This window comes from Hydra vulgaris, chromosome 08 (genome assembly GCF_038396675.1).
Source record: "Hydra vulgaris chromosome 08, alternate assembly HydraT2T_AEP".
Taxonomy (NCBI): Eukaryota; Metazoa; Cnidaria; class Hydrozoa; order Anthoathecata; family Hydridae; genus Hydra; species Hydra vulgaris.
The window spans coordinates 23,910,732-23,922,500 of NC_088927.1; the positions used below are offsets into that span (position 1 = coordinate 23,910,732).

An 11,769-nucleotide genomic window follows, 5' to 3' on the forward strand; every position below is an offset into this window, starting at 1 on the left:
TTTTTTAGTTAATTTTAGGATTGAAATAAAATGTTTGCTTATATTTAGGATGAGGCGGTGTAAAATTAAATTTTAGAAGTTTGAAAACATAGAAAACTTGTTGATTATCTTAATAAAAGCAATTTTTTTTTTGATTTAGCTCATTTCAAGAGCTAATTTTTTAAATTATCTCATTTCCGCGCAATTATTTGTAATAATTTTTATATTAGTTTTATATACGTACTTGCACTATTTGTAAAAGTCCTTGATATGTTAAAACCTTATTTTTGTTTATATTTGATTTGACTTGATTATTCTGTTGTTTTGTTGAAATGTTGAATTAATTTTATTCTAAATATGTTTTTGTATCTCATTTCTATAGTAAAACCAAGTCTTAATATCGTGCCTGATTCTGTAACATTTTATATTAAAAATGGTGCTTCAATCACATTGAATACAATAGCATTAACATCAAGTGTTGGTCTCAAAAGTTTTGAATGGTATTTTAATGGAAAATCTTTGTGTGGAGATTCAAAATACAATTATACTTCAGATTACAAACTAATAGTTAATCAACCAGTTGAATACGATTCTGGAATTTATCAAGTGTTTTATTTTTTTGATGGATTTGAATTAAAGCATGCTTTCAATGCATTTTTTGTTAAGGGTTAGTTTTTTTTATAATTATGTAACAATAATTATTAAATATATGGTAGCCACAGTCCTAGAATATCCCTGATTTTTAGAAGTGTTCTGAATAGTAAGCAATTATGCCTAATTTTTTACTGGGGCTGGGTTTGATAATGAAGAACTAGGGCTGGGTTTGTGACTGCGGCTGCATAAACATTATTACAACCTAAAGTATATTTTTTTAATTTGAAATTTATGTAAATTAAGCTCAATCATACCATATGTAGCTCCACTTTTCTTAATTTTACCTTCTCCATTTTATCCAGAGTTTGGTATCACTCTATATGCTGATACCCAAACCACTTTAATCTTCTCTGACAAACGTTCGATACTACGTTTTTATCTAATCAATGTCTAAGATTATGGCTCTTTTTCTTGTTTTGTTAGAGTCATACCACACATCTAAATTTAAATTTCAATCAAAACCTTCTATTGCTTGTGTTACAGAAAATATAGTCCTACAAAAGTGTTCTCTTTAATTCTTAATAAACTCTCTTTAATTCTTACTAAACTATTAATAAATGCTAAGTTTTCTGAATGCTAAAGTTCCAAAATTAAAAAACTCTAGAAATACTCTGACTTCTGTAACTATTCTAAGATACGATGTCTTCTCTCTATTATTAGTTTCTTTACATAAAGATTTTGAGATTTTTAAGTTTTTTCTTTCTAACCACAGTGTTAAAGATATTCTTGATGACCTGTACTCTTCTTCATTTCCATTTCCTTCTTTATTGATTTTTATTTACAATAACAATCTTCCTGACTTACCTAAAGTGACTTTCTTGCCTCAAGTAGCCCAATTTTCCCTACTCAACTTTATGCTTTTGTCTTGACAAAAAGTCTTCACCTTTTGATTGCTTAGAACAAGCAGGCAAATATCTATTCTTTCTTCTGTAACAGCTTGGGGCTTCCAGTGGCTTGTCGATTTAAGGTTATAAATTGAACTTATAAATTAAGGTTATATATTTACTACAAACTATTGCAATATTGTTGATTTTCCTTTGTTGACAAATAACACTGTCTCACTCTCAGAAAAGGTCCAAAAGCACATTGTAAATGTAGTTGGACCTGCTTTATCTGCCATGCTTCAATCATTCTCCCATCGTCATAAGCTTGCATATCTTTCTTTTTGTTGACAAATACTACTATGGTCACTGTTCAAAGGAGCTATCATCTCTAGTTAGATCAATTTAAAAAACTCATTCTTGTTTGGTTTCCATTTAGCAAAATCTGCTTCCTTTTACTGTATTTGTCCCTTCATGCTATAAAATTTTTTGTTTATCTAGCTTTTTTCCTTTCATCAACAAAACCCCAAAACTCTCACCCATCTTCATGTTTCCTGACTAATACAACCTGCAATTTTTAAAGTCTATATATTTAACTGTTTCCTTGCTCTTAAACCTTTGCTTTCTAATAACTCATAACTTAATGCAACCTTATTGAATATGAAATAGTTTATATATATATATATATATATATATATATATATATATATATATATATATATATATATATATATATATATATATATACATATATATATATATATATATATATATATATATATATATATATATATATATATATATATATATATATATATATATATATATATATATATAGTTCTATAGTTTGTTGGCTTTAGGAAGAGCGGAAGGAAAAAAGTGATTCTTACGCCAACACATACGTCACTTTTAATTACTTTTGACTTTCGTCCAACATTTCCGCGTTGGACGAAAGTAAAAACCATTAATTTAATTACAAATTAATCGTTTTTTAAAAAAACCACAAAACGCAAATTTAATTGACCAGAATGTTTTTAAAAACATTCTGAATGTTTTTATAACATTTTGAATGTTTTTAACAATATAAACAATGTTTTTATTTTTATTTTTTTTAATAAAATGTTTTTATTTTTATTTTTTTTAATAAAATGTTTTTATTTTTATTTTTTTTAATAAAATGTTTTTATTTTTTTTTTTTTTACTGTAAATCATGCGCGGAGTGTTGCTACATCGACTATCTTATAGCCTGACTCGCAAGGGAGTGCTGCTACATCGACTGACAAATAGCCTGACTCGCAAGGGAGTGCTGCTACATCAACTGACAAATAGCCTGACTCGCAAGGGAGTGCTGCTACATCGACTGACAAATAGCCTGACCCGCAAGGGAGTGCTGCTACATCGACTGAGGGTTTGGTTGGGGCAGGCAGTCTATCATTATTAAAAAAAAAAATTCCGGTCTTGCATTTTAATTTTTACTTTTTGTCAACAAAATATCGAAAAAACTTTCGGACAACATCTAAGGGTTCTATATATATATATATAAATTTATATATATACATATATATATACAACCCTTAGATGTTGTCCGAAAGTTTTTTCGATATTTTGTTGACAAAAAGTAAAAATTAAAATGCAAGACCGGAATTTTTTTTTTTTAATAATGATAGACTGCCTGCCCCAACCAAACCCTCAGTCGATGTAGCAGCACTCCCTTGCGGGTCAGGCTATTTGTCAGTCGATGTAGCAGCACTCCCTTGCGAGTCAGGCTATTTGTCAGTCGATGTAGCAGCACTCCCTTGCGAGTCAGGCTATTTGTCAGTCGATGTAGCAGCACTCCCTTGCGAGTCAGGCTATAAGATAGTCGATGTAGCAACACTCCGCGCATGATTTACAGAAAAAAAATAAAAATAAAAACATTTTATTAAAGAAAATAAAAATAAAAATATTTTATTAAAAAAAATAAAAATAAAAACTTTGTTTATATTGTTAAAAACATTCAAAATGTTATAAAAACATTCAGAATGTTTTTAAAAACATTCTGGTCAATTAAATTTGCGTTTTTGTGGTTTTTTTAAAAAACGATTAATTTGTAATTAAATTAATGGTTTTTACTTTCGTCCAACACGGAAATGTTGGACGAAAGTCAAAAGTAATTAAAAGTGACGTATGTGTTGGCGTAAGAATCACTTTTTTCCTTCCGCTCTTCCTAAAGCCAACAAACTATAGATCTATATATATACATATATATATATATATATATATATATATATATATATATATATATATATATATATATATATATATACATATATATATATATATATATATATATATATATATATATATATATATATATATATATATATATATATACATATATATATATATATATACATATATATATACATGTAAATTATGTTAGTGTATTTTACAAATATAGTGCTCAATGTTCTTAAAGAACAGAGCAATAATAAATTAGTAAAAAACACTTATCTAACTTTTTTCTTTAACTTGAAGTTTCACTATTGCTGAATCATCAGGAAGAGTTACTAAATCTCAAAAAATATTCAATTTATAGAAAAATTTATAAGTTATAAATTATTATAAAAAAAATTTTAAATATCTTTTTTTGGTTAACGGGAAGTTACAGAAAATAATTATTAAATAAATTTCTTTGGAATGGGGATAATTTAATTTGGTTATTTGTTTTTATGTTTTTTACGAGGTATTTATTTTTGTGCCTACTTTTCGAAATTAATTCAGATTTTTTATTTAATAAATTTTTGTGATTTAAATAAGTAATATTTCAAATTTTTTTTGCAAACATAGCATACATTTTTTGGAAATGTTATTATAGGCAGGGGCAGACTTTAGTAAAGACCATTGTAAATTAAAATTTTTATTTTTTGTTTTAAATCCCAAATATATTTTGACAGCATAGTCTCTTTTGAATATTTTTTGTGTTTAAACGATTGTTTGTGGTTGGCCTAACGTTTTTTCCATTCCCCCTCGGTTAAGCCTATATATTGTTTATCAAGGTTATTTTGTGTGGAAGCACTTGTAAATTACATTTTTCGAAAGGCATTTTCCATTAAGAGGGCAATCTATTTTTTGTTCACAATTTCAATAATCAGTGTTTTTTTCTTTTATATGTTTATTTTTATTAATTAACGCGTAGTTGTGGTCTTTTATAATTCTTTCTAAATTTTTTGTACAACTATAACTTACTTTAATGGTATTTCTGTTAAAAATCTTATGTAATTTATTAGAGGGAGGAAAATGTTTGTCTACTGATTTTAGAAAAATTTTACCTATATTTGTTGAAACATTTTTGCTGTACCAAATTATGTTTCTATTTCAATTACACTTTTTTGCAATTTTCTAATCAAGTTTTAGCTCGAAATTTTGAAAGCCACTCTTTAAAGGGCATCTTCATAAACTCGTTTAGAGGAGTTAAAAATATTTTTATTAGAAGGGTTTTGGTTTAGCCTATTGTTAATTGAAATTGGATTTTGTTTTAGAATTTGAGGGGGATGGTTCGAATTCACATTAATATACAATAATTCGTCATTAGGCTTTTTGTTGGGCTTATAGGAACTTTCTGAGAGGTTAAATGTGACATCAAGAAAATTCACTATTTTAAAATTTATGTTTATTTTAATTTGGAAGCTTATGTTTTTAAAAACTTTAATAATATCTTTTCTAATTTTATCGAGTTGTGGCCCTGATTTTTTATGCATTATTATTAAACCGTCGCCGGGATAAAGACTTAATTGATTAATTTTGATTATTTTGGCTAGGGTATTTAAAATATATAAATTTATGAAAGTTCTAACAGAAAATAAAAATAAACAAAAAAAAAAAAAACACAAAAAACATGGTTTTGTCCCACTGTGCAATGGCGTGAAAATATTCCTCTAGCTTCCTTTAAACCTTAGATCTCCTTTAAAATCCAAAATAGCTGTTGTGAAACTTTGTAATCTAAATTACCTGCCTATTTTACTCAACTTCAAATGGTACTAACATATTTAAATTACTGGAGCTATCAAAAGGTTTAATGAATTGTATTCTTTTAAAATACAAAATATTTGCGACTTTAATAAGAAAACCCTATTTTAATTTTGACTTTTAATAGTGAAAAACCACTTTGTTTCCATATTATTAAATTGATATGTTAACCTCGTATGGTAAGTTTTAATAAATAACACCATTTAAAAATTTAGAAACTTTGTTTAAGTTTTTAGACTTATAATATCATACTTAGGGGCATCCATATAGTGAATACGCACTAAATCCTTTATTTTTGGACCACCTACGCTTTTAATAACTCACCTTGTATGCAGCACAATGCTTTTGATCTCAGCCACTGCGTGAGAATGTACAAAATCAAGATTCGAAATTGAGTAAAATTGCCAAGCATTAAGAACTTAATCTTAAATTCCAATTTTGTTATTCACCCTTTGAAAAAGTCATACACTGAAACCTTACTCCTTTAATGTCCGTAATGAATGAATTAAAAAATACATCAACAGTTCAATAAATATATGGATGGTGTTCTATTGATGTCATGATGTAAACATTGTTAAACAGTTAAAAACTTTATTATTTAAAAAAATTTTATGTAGAATTTAATTCAATTTCTCGTGATATAATTAATTTTTCTCTCTCGATACCCATTTGAAAATATTTTACTGCCGATGAATTCAGTCTTTTTTACCAATGTTTGCCTGACAAAAGTTTACATTTAAAAAATGAAAAGTGCATACGAAGCAAGAATAGTAAAGTTCGCCTGACTGGGATGGCCGCAGGTAATGTTAAAGGAGAAAAACTTTCAATGTTTGTAATTCGAAAATCGAAGTCTCTAGATGTTTTAAAGGTGTGAAAAATGTTCCTTGTCGCTATTGGACCCAACTAAAAAGTTGGATGTCTGCAGAATTATTTGAGGAGTGGGTTAAAGAAATTGACCTAAAGTTTAGTTTTCAGAAAAGGAAATTGCTTTAATTGTAGATAGTTGTTCTGCCTATCCTAACGTGCTGAAACTTGATTGGGTGGAGCTTATCTTTCTTCCACCGAATACAACTTCGATCACCCAACCTACGGATCAAGGAGTTATCCGATCTATTAAAGCCAAATATCGCTCACTTGCGGTTAAAAAGCAAATTGTTGCCTTTGAAAAAGGGAACAAGATGCTTAAGTTTTCTATCTTAACTTCTATGTTTATGCTAACAAAAGCTTGGAATTCCATTCCAGATCAAACCTTCATAAATTGTTTTTAAAAATCATTAGAAGCAGTGGAAAAGAATGTATATGATGATAACGACCCTTTCTGTGGCTTAGATGAAGACGAGACTCTAATGGAAAACTTAAGAGATGATCTCGAATTGTTAAAAACAAAATTTGATGCAGATTTTAACCTCACAGCCAACGAATTAGTAGACATAGATTTCGATGTTTGCATTGCCAACAAATCATCAAATGAGGATATCATTGCAGAAGTTTCTGAGCATGATGCTATTATAACTGAAGAGGAATCCAATGATGAGTTTGTTGGTGTTTCTGACAATGCTACAAAACCAAGTCTGAACAAAGCGATGCACTCTGTCACTGTACTCAAGAATTACAGTCTTGATTCTAACTTTGAAGATGATTTGACGAAGGCTCTTAAAGACATAAATTGTGTCAATGAAATGCATTTAAAAGCCTCAAAAAGACAATCTACAATTACGGACTTTTTTTTGAAAATGTAAAAGTTTAAATCACATAATATGGATTGCATTCAGGCCTAAGAATCACTTCTAAGAATTTCACACTAAGAATTTGTTTGTTTGTTTTATTTCCATTCGTTACTTTGACAAGAATATTTTAAAACTTTCTATAATTCGAAAATCTCTTTAATTCGAACTTTTTTTTTTCCCTGTTAAATTCGAATTAGAGAGAATGTACTATATATATATATATATATATATATATATATATATATATATATATATATATATATATATATATATATATATATATATATATATATATATATATATATATATATATATTTAATTCATTGTTCAGGTGAGACACCTTTAGAATTAAAGTAAGCAGAGTATACTTTCCAGGATTTAGTTGGTTCTTTTTGCCTATTAAATGTTGCAATCCACTTGCAGCGCCTCTGACAAGTCAAGTGTTTTACTATCTTGATGCTTAATAATAGAGGTGAAGCTATGGAAAGATATCTAGTCACCGTCAAGATTTCAACTGTTGACTTTAGCAACTGTTGACGAAACAAGTACTTGGCATAGTTTTACTGAAAAGAATAAAATAATGTATAGTTTCTATGAGAAAAGAAAACAATATTTTTACACACGTTTCAAAACAACCTCTTTTAAAATGTATAATGAAAATAAATTAACCAATTTGCCATACAGTATGGCGTCCGCAAATTTTAATGTCACCTGATTGAATAACATCTAAGTCAGCACTCAAAACACGGGATGAAATTTTTACTATGAATAGATAAATATTTCACCAGGAATAGTACACCCCGTGCCTAAAGTAGGTTGTGACATTAATAAATAAAAACTCCAGATAAAATTATATTTTTTCAACTTAGTTAGACTAAAAAGTTTACTAAAATTTAAAAACAATTTCGACATTAAGAAAGATTTAAATTCTAAAAATATCAAATTTATAAAGTCAAAAAATTAAACAGTATTTTGTTTTATTATCTCAATTTACATTTACAAAGAAACCTGTGATGGTAGGTTTCTGTGTAATCAATATTTAAATATTTTCTTCCAGCTCATAAGCAAGATCTTTGGATTTATCCTAATGAGCTTTAGCAAATTTAGAAAATCTTTTAAATTTTTAAATTCTGAATTGAAGTTTTTTAAATTGAAACATTTTTTTTCTTTGATTGTAACTTGTTTTTTATAAGCCACATTCAGCAGCAGTATATTGTTTTAAAACTACGAGAATTAATAGTCTTTATCTGCTCATTCTGTATACAAATATCAGCTTGAAACTATCTGCATCTTTTAGCAATCCAATAATTATAAATATATTTAAAAAGTTAATAATACAGAAAGAAAATATTAAACATTTTATATTAATTTAAAACACATCTAATGACAATTTTTTTTCTTAAGTAGTCTCTCCTCCAACTTTTGCTGAGGAGCCTCAAGACACATGGTTCTTCAACTCATCATCATCTAATCTTATTTGTGTTGCAAACCAACATCCAGATAGAGTCTCTTATCAATGGATGTATGAAACAGAAATAGTGCCAATGTTTACAAATTTAACTCATATACAAGTAGAGAAGTATGGTGCATATACTTGTCTTCTTTCAAACTCTTTTGGAACAGTAAGAAGTCGCACAGCGCTAGTTAAAAAACCTGGTAAATTTGATATTCTTATGTTCTATTTAAACATAATTTCTTATTTATTTTATTTTTGAAATAATAATCAAAATAAATATGTTTTTCACTTTATTTTGAGCATTTTGAAACAATTTAGTTCGCATAGCAGCTAAACTGTAAACCCAACCAAATTCTGTGTTGGATGGGTTTGTAGTTGAGTTAACAATATTTTGAAATGTGCAACTGTTTTCAATATGCAGTCAAGCAAACCTTATTTTTAATAATTTAAGAAATGAATTAAAGTAGGAATTGGGTCAATCCTAATTCTGTAATATTCAGTTATAAGTATTTAAATTGAAATTAATTTGGGGTGAATATGGATTTGGTTGTATATCAATCAGAGATTGATATACAGCTCTATATGATTAGAATATGGATTAAAACTGTGTTGGATATAGATACTGTTAATAAAAATTTATTTTTTTAAATATTATGTTCTATTTAAACATGATTTTTGATTTATTTTATATTTAAAAAAATTATCAAAATAAATATGCTTTCCACCTTGTTTTAGCATTTTAAAACTAATTAGTTTGCAAAGCAGCAATAAAGTTGTTGTTGGTTAGTGTACTAAATATTTTCATATAGAGTATTAGATATAAAATGAGAGTGATAAAATATCAGTTCACTTAAATAGTATACTTTATTTTGTACTTACTCTTACAAGTTTAAAAATTAATTATTAATACAAGAAATAAGTTTGCTTGTAAAATATCAATTCAATGATAACGGTACTTTAATGTTGAACCAATAAATTCCCTACAATTTAGTGCTTAGAATGTTGAAATATTTATATTTCAATGAACTTATATAATGCTATTGAACTGTAAATTTAAAAAAATTAGTCCAATTAAAATATTTTTCTGAGGAGGATATCTGTATGGCATCTGCTGATAACACAAAGTGTGATTCTTACAATAGGGAACTATTTTTTTGTTGTTCTTTGAGAACTTTATATTTTACTTTATTTAATCCAAATTATTTTCAGTTTAAAAACTTATAACCGAATAATACAGAAATATTTGCAGTCAGACCAACACAGAATTTAATTGACCTGACTGCGAATGTAATACAGTTAGGTAAACTAACACAACATGCAGGGAGTTAGGAACAAATCTAGATTTAGTAATACTGTGCAACAAAATAAATAAAAAATTTCTGCAACTTGATAAACAGAGTGTGTCTTTTATAATATGCAATATTCTGATTACAGGAATGTCTTTAGCATGTCTAGAAGTAAAGTTAATCTAGTCTGAAAATTATTTCCTACTATGTAAAATTTTAATAAAAATACTTCACTAGCTGAATTATCTAGTCACTGTCTTGGTTTTTTCTCGCAGAAGTGGGAAAGACGTGGTGACTAGTTCTGCTTTCTTTCTGCAGAAACCAATTAAAATCACCCATCATAGCTGGACTAAATTTCCCTCTGTATCGCTGTTCCATCACTGAAATGCTGATAATGTTCTCCGTGCTCATCACTTATATTAGCTCAATTTTCAGGAAAGATGTCAGTATGAGAATGCAGGAAATGCAATTGCTCCAATGGCCTCATAGTCCGATATAAGTTTCTTGACCAGATCTCTGTAGTTGTCTGATTTTCTGTTTCCAAGAAACCCATTGCGGGCGGCCTTAAATGAATTCCAAGCTGTCTTTTGCTAATCTGTCAGCTTTGATGTGTAGAATCATTCATTATAACATGTCTAATTGGAATCATTCATTATAACATGTCTAATTGGAATCATTTATTATAACATTTCTAATTGGAATCATTCATTATAACATGTCTAATTGGAGATCCTATAAAGACTCCTTCTATGATCTTGGAATTACTCATCCTTTGAAATTTCTCTTTGAGATACTGAAAACCATCCAAGTTGCCTTAGAGATTTTACAAAGTTCTTCATCATTTGCAACATGATGTGTAGAGGTGGATAATAAATTTTGTCTTCCCGTGCTAGTGGACTGTGCTTTACATTATGTTTCCGTGGGATATATTTAAATTTCACTGGCCAATGTTTCTTTGATTAATGCTACTTGATAGCACAGCTATCCTACAAGCACAGGAAGCAGCAGTACTTTGTGTACCCACTTTGCATGTCAATCGCTAGTCTGATATCTTTTAAGTCAGCACAAATATTCCAGCAAGTTTTCCTTGTTGATTAACACAAAACTTTTTATGCTTCTATCTGATTTTTTTATATCTGCAGCAAAGAATATTGGCACTGAAGGCTTTGAGTTGCTATGTTTTTGAAGCATCTACGAAGAGACATATGAGTTTTGTGATGACAGCTAAGGTCATCCAGGTCATTACCTCTTTTTTTTTTTTTTTTTTATTGTAAATTACCTCCACAAGGGTAAGAAGGCTACTACAGGCAAGGAGGCTACTTATTTGTTGTATAACCCTCTCTCAACTCTGTAACTCTGAATTACGAACCTTGAAGAACAAGGCCTGGTAGGCCGTGCAGATACGAGTTGAGCGCGGTACTACCAGGGACATAGTGGGGATAAAACTCGGATCCTCTCGTTTATGAAGTGAGCACTTTATCACTGCACCACTAACGCATTCTTTATCTTTACAGTAAGAGCACTTTTTCTGTCTTTTAAAGATTTATTAAAGATTTGCACTCTGTTTTCTGAATGTTACTTTCGTATACTTTGACAAGAGATTCCGCTGTTTTGGACAAGATGCAAGAAGCTCTGCTTTACCTTTCAGTAAACTCAAATCTCTTACTAAAACATTGTTCATATTCTTTTTCTGTGACTCCGTTGTGAATAATCCACAAGCATAACAAAAACAGTCAAGATGGTTTTCTGCTTCTCTCATTCATTTTTTCAATGGAATTATAAACTTTATAACTTTAGTTATACATTTTATAATTAAAACATTTTTATAATTAAAAAAC

The 11,769-nt window shown here is 28.4% G+C and overlaps 1 protein-coding gene across 1 annotated transcript in view; it reads left to right on the top strand.

Annotated features, from left to right (window-relative positions):
* Nucleotides 1–11,769, top strand: part of LOC136083694 (cell adhesion molecule DSCAM-like) — a 172,643-nt gene that overhangs the window by 96,652 nt on the left and 64,222 nt on the right. The window contains exons 11-12 of the mRNA XM_065803273.1: nt 362–646; nt 8,597–8,845. Coding sequence (XP_065659345.1) covers nt 362–646; nt 8,597–8,845 — 534 coding nt within the window. The remainder of the gene's footprint in view (nt 1–361; nt 647–8,596; nt 8,846–11,769) is intronic.